We start from the raw sequence: 14,355 nt of genomic DNA on the forward strand, positions 1-14,355 counted from the left end.
CTCCGGGAGACCGGACCCGCGGGGCCGGGCGGGGCCGGGAGAGGACCTGGCGCAAGCCTCTCGCTGCGGAGGGAGCCATCCGAGCGGAGCCCCGAATCCAGACAGCACGTGGCATGTCCTCAGGGGACTGAAGGGAACCCCTGTGGCCGGAGAGCAGGATGGGAGACCGAGGAGGTGAGAGGGCCAACAGGAAGCCCCACTAAGGAGGGACAGACTTCATCCCGAGGGTGGGACAGCCGCTGGTTAGTCAAAGCCAGATGCCCCCTTTTCACTTTGCCAGTAGGACTTGTGTCTTTATTGGTCGTTCAAGTGGGGCAAAGGAAATAATCCTTTTAAAACTCAAGCAAACTGGGTGTTTGTCTTGCATCCTGTCAGAGGAAACAAATTGAAAAAAAAAAAAGAAAAAGCCAGATGGTTGTCCCAGCCCAGCGCTCTGCAGGGAAGAGAGATGGCTTTGGCCACGCGTAAAGAAGATGTGGAGGGAGGCTGCCCCTTCCACGCAACGAGGGACAAGAGGATCAGTGTAACAGCAGTGCAGACAAAGAAAGTTCCCATTAAGATCCTAATCTAAGCAGTATTAGAAGCAACTAAGAGTCAGAATACAGCTTGACCAGGCACAGTAGATAGAGCGTCAGAATGGGACACAGAGGACCCAGGTTCTAAACACCGAGGCCGCCGGCTTGAGCGCGGGCTCACCAGCTTGAGCCCAAGGTTGCTGGCTTGAGCAAGCAACTCACTCTAATGTAGCCCCCCCCCCCCACATCACGATACATATGAGAAAGCAATCAATGAACCACTAAGGTGCCCAACGCAGAATTGATGCTCTGATGCTTCTCATCTCTCTCCCTTCCTGTCTGTCTGTCCCTATCTGTCCCACTCTCTGTCTCTCTCTGTCACACACACACACACAAAGAATCAGAATACAAACCAAATAGAATGAACACTGAACATGCAAGTAGAGGCACATGTGTAAGTGACGAAATCTATCCGGGCCCGTGCTTCCTGGACTAGTGGCGGCTAAGCTGGACTTCCAGGAAGCAGTGAGACTAGAGACTAGAGACCAGGCTCTGTACAAGACTGCAGGAGCTGCTTCCGAGCACGAAGAACTTACAGAAAACTTAAAAATAATCCCTATGTTTAGAATGTATATCCTCTTTTTAACCAAACACTTTAAAAGCCTGCATTTATGGTAAGGTTAGAAATCCACTGTAATTTACTCAGTCTATTCTATCTAACGATAAGCTACAATGGTCATTATAGCCTGTCTTCTAGAAGGTGTTGCTATCATTAAAAGAAAGTTTTATTAACAGTAAAACCATATGGATAAATAAAGCAGTCCAATCAAGACAAATTTTCATAATAATTCAAGACTGTGAAATAAATGCCATTGTTTAGATAAAATTAAAACAATAATAAAATAAGCTGACATAAATTTGAGATAATAACTATACTAGTTCAGCAAACACATATTGAGAAGTCATGCACACAGTTTACATACACAACAGCACCACAGTGAGCAACACAGAATTAAAGTTGAGAGATCCTTCCTCAAGAATTCATAATCCAGATCGGCAGACGTGAATATACTTCAGTATTTTACAAGCCTTCCGCAATTATAATGTGACTGTATAGATTAAAAGCAGTTCCAGAAGAAGAGATTTTACATTTCCATTTGGCAGTGCAAGACATGGATGTCAAAGACAGACACTTCTAGGATCCGGGTTCGATTCCCGGCCAGGGCACAAAGGAGAAGCGCCCATTTGCTTCTCCACCCCTCCGCCGCACTTTCCTCTCTGTCTCTCTCTTCCCCTCCTGCAGCCAAGGCTCCATTGGAGCAAAGATGGCCCGGGTGCTGGGGATGGCTCTGTGGCCTCTGCCTCAGGCGCTAGAGTGGCTCTGGTCGCAACATGGTGACGCCCAGGATGGGCAGAGCATCGCCCCCTGGTAGGCAGAGCGTCGCCCCTGGTGGGCGTGCCGGGTGGATCCCGGTCGGGCGCATGCGGGAGTCTGTCTGACTGTCTCTCCCTGTTTCCAGCTTCAGAAAAATGAAAAAAAAAAAAAAAAAAAGACAGACACCTCTAACTCAGGTTAATACACCGTATTTCTAATGCTCTACCCTACAGATACAGTGTTGGATTCAAGAAAACCACCACTGACTTGAGTGACAGACCACAGAGATGAACTGCTAAAATACCAGAAGGAAGCATCAAACCCTACGCAAATAAAAGAGAAACAACCTATGTAAAAATGTGTTCAAGACCAAAGGAAAACCAGCGTAATCATCATCTAGCTCGTAATTGAACAATGCGTTTATCACCTCGCACTTCAATGAGAGCAACACACGCTCACCTCACGACGATGAGCATGGCGATCAGGATGGAGCAGATGGGGTCTGCAATCATCAGCCCGAAATTCTGCATCATGATGGCGGAGGCGATCACCCCGACGCTCCCGAGCGTATCCGCGAGGATGTGTAAAAACACACCTGGGAACAGAGCACAATCAGAATCAAAGTAACATCTTCTGATAAAAACACACCTGGGAACAGAGCACAATCAGAATCAAAGTAACATCTTCTGCGCAACTGAAAATATGAACATTTCTTAAATCCATTCCTGGTTTCCTATAGTAAATACTACATACACCAATCAGAAAATCGATAAGAATATGGATTAACAGTTTAGGAAGGACATCACAGTACCTTGGGAACCGAAATAATCTTCTGTTGCCAGTCAGCAAGGGCCAGCACAGCTGATGCAGAATATAACATAAGTGAGCAAGGAGAGTAATAAACAGATTCTAAAAATTGTTTGTGCACATTCACCTCTGGGTAAGAGTCCAGAGTTAATTAATAGAAAGAATCTACAGTGGTACCTTAAGATACAAGCAAACCAACATACAAATTTTTTAAGATACAAGTTGCAACTCAGTCCATATTTTGTTCGAGATCCAAGCAAAATTCCAAGATACGAGTCGTGAATCGGGAAGCTGCCGCTAGTTGGCGCATTGGCTCATGGGTCCAGTATCAGCAGCACAACACCAGTACCTCGTTCTTTCTCACGCATTACCCCAGAATCAAGTCGAATCTCATGTGCTGTACTCGTTCTTGCATCATTTTTGCATATTTTACTAACTTTTTTGTGTGTTATCATGGGGCCAAAGAAAGTGAGTGTAAAGAACAGTGGTGAGAAGAAGAGAGTGATGTCAATAGAAGTAAAGCAAAAAATAATAGAAAAACATGAGCATGGTGTACGAGTGATTGAACTGGCAAGGCTGTATGACTGCAATACATCTACAATTTGTACCATCCTTAAACAAAAGGATGCCATCAAAAGCGCAAATCTAGCGAAAGGAACTACAATTCTGTCCCAATTAAGGAAAAATATCCATGAAGAAATGGAGAAGCTTCTGCTGGTGTGGGTGAAAGAGAAAGAGCTGGCAGGAGATACAGTGATGGAGACTGTAATATGTGAAAAGGTACATATTATAATTTATGCGACTTAAAGAAGAAAGAACCATCAACCTCAAAAGAGGCAGCAGAAGATACGTTGTTTTTTTTGTTTTGTTTTGTTTTGTTTTTGTATTTTTCTGAAGCTGGAAACGGGGAGAGACAGTCAGACAGACTCCCGCATGCGCCCGACCGGGATCCACCCGGCATGCCCACCAGGGGCGACGCTCTGCCCACCAGGGGGCGATGCTCTGCCCCTCCAGGGGGTCGCTCTGCCGAGACCAGAGCCACTCTAGCGCCTGGGGCAGAGGCCAAGGAGCCATCCCCAGCGCCCGGGCCATCTTTGCTCCAGTGGAGCCTTGGCTGTGGGAGGGGAAGAGAGAGACAGAGAGGAAGGAGGGGGGGGTGGAGAAGCAAATGGGCGCTTCTCCTATGTGCCCTGGCCGGGAATCGAACCCGGGCCCCCCCGCACGCCAGGCCAACGCTCTACCGCTGAGCCAACCGGCCAGGCCTAGAAGATACGTTTAAGGCAAGTCACAGCTGGTTTGAAAATTTCAAGAAGAGATCTGGCATCCACTTGGTGGTGAGGCATGGTGAAGCTGCGAGTGCTGACGTTAAGGCAGCTGAGGAGTACATCGCACGTTTTGCTGTGCTTATCGCAAAGGAAGGCTACATCCCCCAACAAGTGTTCAACTGTGATGAAACAGGACTGTTTTGGAAAAAATGCCCTGGAGGACTTCCATCACCACAGAGGAGAAGAAGCTGCCAGGCCATAAACCCATGAAGAACCGTCAGACCCTTGCATTGTGTGCAAATGCTAGTGGTGACTGTAAAGTAAAGCCACTGGTAGTGTATCATTCCGAAAATCCTCAAGCCTTTAAGACTCACAAGATTCTTAAAGAAAAACTGCAGGTTATGAGGTACGCCAATGCTAGGGCATGGGTTACGCAGCAGTTTTTTATTGAATGGGTAAATCTTGTCTTGGTTCTGCAGTGAAGAAATATCTTCAAGAAAATAAACTCCCATTGAAAGCATTACTAATCCTTGAAAATGTTCCAGCCCGCCCACCTGGTCTTGAAGATGATATTCTCAATGAGTTCAAATTTGTGAAAGTCCTCTACCTCCCACCCAACACGACTTCAATCTTGCAACCTATGGATCAGCAGGTCATTTCCAACTTTAAAAAGCTTTACACAAAGCACTTGTTCCACCACTGCTCTGAGGTGACTGAGAATACAAATCTAACGCTTTAAGAGTTTTGGAAAGATCACTACAACATCGTGACATGTTTACACATTATTGACTTGGCATGGCAAGAGGTTACAAGAACCTTGAACTCGGCATGAAAAAAGTTATGGCCTGATGTTGCAGACAGGGACTTCTAAGGATTCGAACCAGAGACCGAGACCAAGGTAGAAGCGTTGGAGGAGATTGTGTTCCTCGGGAAATCGATGGGTCTGGAGGTAGATGAGGGTGACATAAACGAGCTTGTCAAGGAACATGAGGAGGAACTCTCAACTGAGAAGTTGAAGGAGCTACAGATGATGCAACATATGGAGCTTCTGCAAGAGATTAGTAGTGAGGAGGAGGTAGAGTCAGAGGAAGTGATTTCTACAAGTGAAATTAAAGATATGCTGGCAATGTGGGAGAAGCTTTCAAGTTTCACTGAAAAGGAACACCCAGAAAAAGTTTCAACTGGTCATGCTTCCGCACTTTTTAATGACACTTCTTTGTCACATTTCTGTAACACTTTAAAAAGCAGGCAAAAGCAAACCTCTTTGGAAAGATTTTTATTCGAAAGTCCCACAAGTAAAAATGCTGAAAGTGCAGCCAAAAAGGCAAACACAGGTGGTGATTAAATGAAAAATACATAATGTTAAGCTTAGATCCATGATGGCGAACCTTTTTCTAAAAACCGCCCACTTTTGCAGTGCTGGTCAACCTGGTCCCTCCCGTCCACTAGTGGGCGTTCCAGCTTTCACCGTGGGCCAATCCCGGCACCATTTGGTTGCTCCGTTACCACCCACCATGAAAGCTGGAACGCCCACTAGTGGGCAGGAGGGACCAGGTTGACCAGCACTGCAAAAGTGGGCGGTTTTTAGAAAAAGGTTCGCCATCACGGGCTTAGGTTGTTTAAAGTTAAGAAAGTGCTTTTTTTTTTTTACAATTAAGTTTTTGTGGTTTCATTTTAAGTGAAGAAAGTGCAGTTTTAGTTTTGTTTAAAGTAAAGAAAATGCAGTTTTAGTTTACATTTAGTGTTAAGAAAGTGCAGTTTTAGTTTATGTGTCTACAGTGCCTGCATCCCTTCCTCCCTCCCTCCTCCTCTGCCATTCACCTCTGTTAGCCGCACTCCTCTGTCTCCAAGGTGAGAATACAGTACTAAATAACACTTTTTTATTTCATATATTTTGTTAAGCTTTGGCAAAGTATACATGTGTGTTTCTTAATTAAAAACATGTCTTTTTTCAAAATTTAGGATGGTCTGGGGATGTTTCATAGGGCTAGAACGGATTAAATCTATTTCAGTTATTTTAAATGGGAGAAATTTGTTTGTTATACGAGTTGACTGACTTACAAGCTCGGTTACAGAACAAATTAAACTTGTATCTCAAGGTACCACTGTATCAAAAAAACCTTGCATAGAACTGCAAATATACATAGTTATGGACACACAGAGCCCTCTGCTGGTAATTAAAATTACCATTTGAAATGAATTTCCTAGGGACCTTAATTCCATAATCCTGACACACAGTGTTGTCCTGAAGATTTTGTTACCTAAAATTACATACCAAGCTCAAACTTGATACAAAAGAATTTGAATATTTTTAAGTGGATGCAAATAATTTTGAACTTTTAATAACTAAATGTTAAATTGGTAGGATACTGATATTCTAACTGCTCAAGAACCTAGATATAATAGTAATGTTTAAGAATTCACACGAGCCTGACCAGGCAATGGTGCAATGGACAGAGTGTTGGACTGGAACTTGGAGGACCAGGTTCAAAACCCCAAGGTCGCCAGCTTGAGTGCGGGCTCACCTGGTTTGAGTAAGGCTCACCAGCCGAAGGTCACTGGCTCTGCTGTAGCAACCCCCTCACCCCACCCCACCTCCCGCATCCTGGTCAACGCACATATGAGAACAACTAAGGTACAGCAACGAAGAACTGATGCTTCTCATTTCTCTCCCTTCCTTTCAGTCTGTCCCTATCTGTCCCTTTCTCTGTCTCTGTCACAAAAAAAAAAGAAAAAAAAAAAAAAAGAATTCACACGAAATAAGAAAACCATTAAAAAATGTCAAGAAGTAAGTTTTTGTGTTTTTGTATTTTTTCCAAAGTTAGAAGCGGGGAGGCAGTCTGACAGACTCCCACCTGTGCCCGACTAGGATCTGCCCAACCAGGATCCACCTGGCATGCCCACCAGGGGGCGATGCTCTGCCCATCTGGGGTGTTGTTCCGTTGCAATCAGAGCCATTCTAGCACCTGAGGCGGAGGCCATGGAGCCATCCTCAGCACCCGTGCCAACTTTACTCCAATGGAGCCTTGACTGCCAGAGGGGAAGAGAGAAACAGAGAGAAAGGAGAGGGGGAAGGGTGGAGAAGCAGATGGGAGCTTCTCCTGTGTGCCCTGACTGGGAATCGAACCCAAGACTTCTACACACCCACACCAGGCTGATGCTCTACCACTGAACCAACCGGCCAGGGCCAATAAGTAAGTTTAATATACATTATATTCCAAAAATATTTAACTAGACAAATTACTCAACATTTACATCTTTAATAGGGAAAATTTACTGTATAGTAAAACACTGTCTCTTAAACCAACTTCTATCAGACACTGCTAAAAACAGAACATTTCTCGATAGTATCTACTACTTACCTGAAAAGAAATACCTAATGTGTAAAAAGCATGTGTCTACTTTAGAAATACTTATTTTTCTTTATTATTCACTGAACAATTAAAAGTAAGGCACTTATATTTTAGGTGTAAATCATATCTTTGCTTAACCCTGAAACCACTTCCTAATAATTTGAAAATGGCCTGTTAACGAGTCTAAGCAAATCCTAATGCACCCTGGGAAAATACGCTTCAGTTCAAGTTCTTAGCAAGTATCACACCAAATCAGTTCCTCCCTCAAGACCTACATGCTTTGCTGTTTGTACAGGGCAGTGACTTCCAACCTTTTTCATCTCATGGCACACAGAAACTAATTACTAAAATTCTGCAGCACACCAAAAAATATATTTTTTGCCAATCTGACAGAAAAAAAATAGGTATAATGTTGATTAATTTACAATAATAATAATATAATTATCTACCCTTTTGCTCCAAATTGACTTTAAAAAACCAGGTGCCTATTATTGTATATAAATTTTCTGGTACAAAGAATTAACAAAGCAGGCACAACGTTATTACATGAAGTGACCAGTAAGATGCAAGTCTATTATAGACGTGTATTTATGTTCCAGACCAGGAAGATGCAAGTCTATTATAGACGTGTATTTATGGTTCCAGACGGGGCACTCAAACTGAACAGCTGTTGTTGTGTGGGCTGTTGTCAGTTTTTATTTGACAATCTAAGAAAAAAGAGGCCAGTGTCCCTGATTAGTCAGGTATTGCATGTTTTAAAAATTCCCACAGCACACTGGTTAAAAATCGCTGGTACTGTATAGGGTATTGACCTTTTGTAACAATTCTTCATAAAAGAGGCTTTTTCTCTCACAACAATATGTTAGAAGCACACTTACAAGAAAACGATTTCGTTTCTCTAAGGCAGGGTTAGTCAACCTGGTCCCTGCCGCCCACTAGGGGGCGCTCCAGCTTTCATGGTGGGCGGCAGTGGAGCAACCAAAGTATAAATAAAGAGATAGATTTAACTATAGTAAATTGTTTTATAAAGATTTATTCTGGGCCTGACCTGTGGTGGCGCAGTGGATAAAGCGTCGACCTGGAAATGCTGAGGTCGCCGGTTCAAAACCCTAGGCTTGCCTGGTCAAGGCACATATGGGAGTTGATGCTTCCAGCTCCTCCCCCCTTCTCTCTCTCTGTCTCTCTCTCCTCTCTCTCCCTCTCTGTCTCTCTCCTCTCTAAAAATAAATAAAGTAAAAAAAAATCTTTAAAAAAAAAAAAAAAAAAAAAAAGATTTATTCTGCCAAACTTAGCAAAAATCCAACATAAAGCACTTGGTAAGTAATTATTATTTTATGCTTTAACTTGCTGTAACTCTGCTTTATAAATTTTATAAAGTAAAGTTACTTCCCTACTTTATAAATCATTATTGCTGTGGAACTGGTGGGCGGTTAGAAAATTTTACTACTAACAGAGATACAGAAGTGGGCGGTAGGGATAAAAGGGTTGACTACCCCTGATCTAGGGTATTTCAATAGTAAAAATTTAGTAAGTGTTGGGATCACCTTAAGTTTTAAAATTAAACTGGAGGTATACAGCAAAGTGGACCGAGGGTCCCTAAGCTGCAAATCTCTAAGATATGTGTGGTTTTTAATCCTTTATACTCAGTGTTTTGGTGACTACAAGCTCCTTCAGCACAGGCTGCTCTGAGACAGTCCCACGCGTTTGTAAACGGCAAACTGGGGACCAGCAGACACGCAGAGCCTCCGGAAAGGCCTCCTCAGTGTGGAGCAGCAGAGCCACCGTGAAATGTCAAAGCAACGGCCATGCCACAAGCGGGGGAGAGAAACACGTGTGCTGGACACGCTCACAAGCCACGGAGAAAGTCGGCTGCAGTCCAAGTGAACAAAGGCAGGAAGACAGGCAGCTGAGAATCAGAAGACTTCAGTGATGAAGCCTGAATGGAAATTCAGAGCCAAAGATTGTTCATCCTCCACCCCCGAAAAAGACTACCCAAGTTCATAGACAAGACTGATTTTCCCTGGCTTGAAAAATTTTGTGATATACTTTTTTACATGATAGGTAAGTTCCTGTTTAGGTATCACTTTTGATGCCTGTGGATACAACCACAGTCTCACTTCACATTACACTTTTTAAAATATAATACTTTTTAATTCTTAAGTGAGAAGTGGTAGGCCAAAAGACAGACTCCTGCATGCACCCCGACCAGGATCCACTTGGCAAGCCCCATACCAGGCGATGCTCTGCCCATCTGGGATGTTGTTCCCACAAAGCTGTTTTAGTGCCTGAGGGGATGCTCTAGAGCCATCCTCAGCACCCGGGGCCATTTTGCTCCAACAGAGCCATGGCTGCGGGAGAGGAAGAGAGAGACAGAGAGAGAGAAAGGAGAGAGAGAAGAGTAGAAAAGCAGATGGGCGCTTCTCCTGTGTGCCCTGGCCGGGAATCGAACCTGGGACTTCTACACACTGGGCTGATGCTCTACCGCTGAGCCAACCAGCCAGGGCCTAGCCTTAATTACTGAGTGCAGTTTTAGGGTTACAGCAAAACTGAACATGAGGATAGAGTTCCCACATCCCCTCCCCCTGACATGTGCACGCCCCCCACCGTCAGCGTTCCCCACCTGAGTATACACTTGTTACAACCTGATGAAACAACACGGACACAGCACTATCATGTAGCTACCAGAGCTCACATTAGGGCTCACTCTGGGCACTGTATGCCTTTGGGTTGGGATGCATTATATTTATAGCACTAACTTTTTCCACAACATAAATACAAAGGGAGTACTATTTTTGGAAAAATTATTTAATATTCCTGCAAAGATAAACATACTACCGTGTGATAAAAAAAAAAAATACTATAGTCATTAGGATGGGATTTATATTTAAGTGGTATAGTGTCTGAATATTTTGTTCTTCATATTAAAACTGGGAAAACAGCCAAGAGGCAATTAAATTAAAAGAATGTCTACTAATACGTATACCTAATAGTACATATAAGAAAAATCACTAGGAAGGCTAACATTTTAACCCTTTGAGTAGTGAGTTTCTGTCATGCTCACTGACTCCGGGAGTGAGTTTTTTTTTCAAAAAATAAAATTAGTTCCAGTTTTATAAACTTAAAATCATGTTTGTTTGAAAATCAATTGACAGAAACAAGAACATACATTTGCCTTACACATTTTTAAAACAAAATTTTTTTACTATGGATGGTCAGCAGGCATGAGGACGTCCATGAACGTTTGTACTACTCAAAGGGTTTAACCAAACACTATATTACGTATTCTTCCTAAAAGAAAACGATAACACCAGTTTCATAAAAATGAAAACGTACGAGTTCCTTGTCATACCTTGTAGAATCTGCCTGCTGGGTCCCGCTGTTGCTTTAAAGGAGGGGCCATCTGTAGAGAGTTAAGTTAAATTATTTTTAAATATATCTTTAATTCCTGATTCAATTTTCGCAATTCAGAGTATTTTTCATTTGAATATATCCTGAAGGATCTGTGACCATATAACCACCTCAGACCTACAAAATTATTTTTTAAACTTAATATAGTAATTTAATGAAGATAGACATGAGAAATTTCAAAATGCATCAACAACACGGAGTATTTAGGAAATTAATATATTAAGCAATCTGGTAAAAAAAAAAGACATAGTATTTAAAAACACTGAAAGTATTCTAATATTCCTGACATAGCTCACAGAGCTCGCTACGCTAATGTTACGATTAGAAATGCACAGAACAGAACCACTGGGGGAAGTGATGGAAATCCAGGGCACAAACCCAGACCGCAGTCAGGAGAACCGGCCCGCGGACGCTGGTCCCCACGGCGTCCGGACGGATAACGTCAAGTTTTCCCAAAGAAGACAAACAACACTCTCTCATTTTGCCTTCATGATGAAAAAAAAAAACAAAAAAACTACAGTCTGTATACCTAACCATTTTTAAGATCAGTAATCAGCTTTAACATCAAAGTGGGAAAGACAGGTAAACAACATAAAGGATCTGTGGCGTCTGTTAAGGGGTCACTGGAAGGACTGGCAGCCTTCTGACCTGACAGAGTGGCCGGGGCGTGCCCTTGGTCCCCGGCGCCCAGAGCTGTGGACCCCAGCCCCGGCACAGCGCAGGAGCGGCACACAGCGCTTTGTCTGCACGGGGCCCTCCTGTCGGAACAAACTGTAGCCAACTCCTTCTAACGGTGAAAAGTCTTAACTGTTCTCAACGTCCAGCGCCTGATCGAGGCACCAGATTTCTGCCCCGAGGTTGCAGGCCCAGATGAAGACGGTCAGTTCTGACACAAGTATCTTGAAAGGTATATCCTGCTGTCTGAACGTCACAGCGATTAAGACGATACAACCCCATCTATGCAAAATCTGAAAGTCCTTCTAGGTATAAGATGTGTACCTGTTGCACAGCGTGGCTAGCTGCTGACCAAACCCGTTCTCCCTCCTCATTGGCAAACAACTAACCCTTACCTCCCAGGCTGCCTTGAGGTGGGAGCTGTGTGTGTGACTAAGTAGTGAGCACAGAAGTAAGAGAGGCAAAGCACCTCGGGGCTCCTAACGACGTCCCACATGACCTCTGACCTCATTCCAAGGGTTAAGGACCCCACTGACAGAAAGAGCCTGGGCCCTTGAATTGCCATGAGGAACAGCCGCCCAGCACGAGACAGAAACCTGTACTGCTGATGTCACTGAGAGGTGAGCAGTTGGATGGACTCATAGTGCACTGCTCTGATCACTACGAAGCTCACAGTCTCTTCCAGAGACTGTGCCATCTCCAAGGCAAAATGGACTCGCGGTCCTGTTACTATTGTACCTTCTGATTGGCTCGCTCTACTGAAGGCAGAGGACAGTTAAGAGCAGAGTTTGCAGTCGGATTCCTTGTCTGGGGAGCCTAGCAGTTCCACTTGCTAGCATGATCTCTTCACGACCAGACATCACACGACTTTTTCTTTCCCGCTTACCGCCCTCCCTCTTGACCAAAAGTGGGGGGCTACCTTTCACCTACCTCAAATCTTATTACAGAGCTGTGCCCAGAAAATTAGGACAATTCTAGGGCAACAAACAAGTGGTCCATTGCCATGCTGGGAGTAAGGTCAGAAGAGAAACAATACAAGCCTGGCTAGCAAACCCCTTGTAAGCAACATGCTTTCCAGTTCTTTGCTTTTAATAAAATGTAGGGATTAGCTAATAAAGCTGACAGCTAATAGGTTATTAAAATTTTTTTTGGATGACAGATTATTATGGAACTTTTAGGATGTATTGTAAAGGTGTTCAAAAGAATTGACTGAAATGCGATAGCACAATTCCCTCTGTTCAAGGTTTCTTAGTACTTACGTTATAAAAGTGAAAAACAGGAAGAGAATTGGTGCTACAACCTGTTATATGCTAATAAGTGTTATTTATCAATAAACTAATAGAGAGAAAAGGAGCTCCAATCATCTTACTAAGATATGTATTTCAAATAAAATGTTGCTTTTTACGATTATCAAAAGTTGAAAACAGAAATATTTTGATTGACTCTGTACTAGAAACAATCACAAACAGTAACTCCATCCAAAAGAAATGTTCAAATGCTGTCTTATGTTCCTGGAAAACTGAAAGTTTTAACTGATTGACATGTCTTATTGCCAAGTATAACACACGATCAACTAAAAATGTAAAATAAACATACTCGTTAGTATAAAATTTTGTAAAGTGCAATGGCTATAAAAACCCGAGGTGAAGAAGGATGAGGTAAGATTTACAACTGTTTACGCACATGTGTCTGAATGAGTGACACTGGGTATCAAATGATTAAAGTATTTAGAGTCCACTGTTGCATACAGCAATGCAGAAGTTTCATTCTAAAATGTTATCTGTAACGTATCAAAAATTATATTCTTTGCAAACGTGAAGAACATAGATTTTCAAAATTATTTTGGCATGCATGTGAGCAAAAACTTCAGAAAGCAAGGTTTTAAAACCTACCAATGTAACAGGTAACAAAAATATAGCAAATTTTAGAGACTGAAAAATTAAGGGCTTAATATTCGCTCTGCAAGGCCCCTTTCATATTTTCAAATCTGCAACTTGAGTCTTCTGGCAATGTGGCAAGTACACAACCTGTTTCAGCATGTACTTTATGTGAACACTAATCAAACTGTACCACAGAAGCAGTTTTCTCTAACAACCCAAACTCAAAAATTTCATGAATAAACTATTTAAAATGAAGTATTGATTAAGTTGCTAAATACCTTTTAACTTAGTGCTCGATACTAAGTAAGTTAGCGTATAAAGATACCTAAGGGCAAATTGAAGTAAATACCTATCAAAGTTACATTGAAAATGTGAATAATTAAAAGCCCCTCTCCTATTTTTTTCCTGTGTTTTTATAAGTCTATATATAGCAAAAAAGGCCTCAGTGTACTTTAAAAAAATCCTGTTTCATTTGCTGAAATGTAATTATTCCTCATTCACAGACACTCATTTTAAAAAGTGGCTTTCTTATTATAATACATATATTCACTGAAAAGAAGCTACACCCACTGCTTTATACCAAGTTACTTTCACTCTATGCTAAAAAAGAACTAGCCTAGGGAACCCTGGAGTCCAAGTCATTAGAGAGGAAGTTACTGCAGTACTTTAACAGACCTCTCAACTCGGACAGGCACCTGCTGAGTTTCTGGGGGGGGCACTCACCATGCGAGTGGAAGTGTCCGTGCCCGTGTGCGTGGTCGTGGCTGTGCACAGCACCGTGTTTCAGTTCATGGCTGTGGCAATGATCCCCGTGGCCATGGGCCTGGTCCACTGCACCGTTAAAAAGGGAATGGCTGTGTCCGTGGCCTGAGAACAGCGTCAGAACAAAAGGCATGTAAAAGTACATTATTTAATAGTTATAATCACACTGACATCAGTGAAAGGACTCAGCTCTAAAACGAGAGTCAATTCAAGAAACATTTACCTGTAGAAAGTGTTACAGAGTCACAGTGTTACAGTGTTACTAAGTTCCTACCTCGTGGCACAGAAAGGAAACAAAAGCAGAGATTGATTAGC

General features: G+C 42.8%; 1 protein-coding gene and 1 non-coding gene across 3 annotated transcripts in view; one reads left to right on the forward strand and one right to left on the reverse strand.

Annotated features, from left to right (window-relative positions):
- SLC30A7 (solute carrier family 30 member 7) overlaps positions 1-14,355 on the reverse strand; it is a 73,272-nt gene that overhangs the window by 41,730 nt on the left and 17,187 nt on the right. For both annotated transcript variants that reach the window (XM_066247167.1, XM_066247166.1), the window contains exons 6-8: positions 14,002-14,145; positions 10,665-10,715; positions 2,350-2,485 (exon numbers count right to left, since the gene is read on the reverse strand). In XM_066247167.1, coding sequence (XP_066103264.1) covers positions 2,350-2,485; positions 10,665-10,715; positions 14,002-14,145 — 331 coding nt within the window. The remainder of the gene's footprint in view (positions 1-2,349; positions 2,486-10,664; positions 10,716-14,001; positions 14,146-14,355) is intronic.
- LOC136315831 (small nucleolar RNA SNORA27) lies at positions 259-386 on the forward strand. Its single transcript, XR_010727610.1, has one exon. It is a non-coding gene; the product is annotated as a small nucleolar RNA SNORA27 (small nucleolar RNA).

Source organism: Saccopteryx bilineata, chromosome 11 (genome assembly GCF_036850765.1).
Source record: "Saccopteryx bilineata isolate mSacBil1 chromosome 11, mSacBil1_pri_phased_curated, whole genome shotgun sequence".
NCBI lineage: Eukaryota > Metazoa > Chordata > Mammalia > Chiroptera > Emballonuridae > Saccopteryx > Saccopteryx bilineata.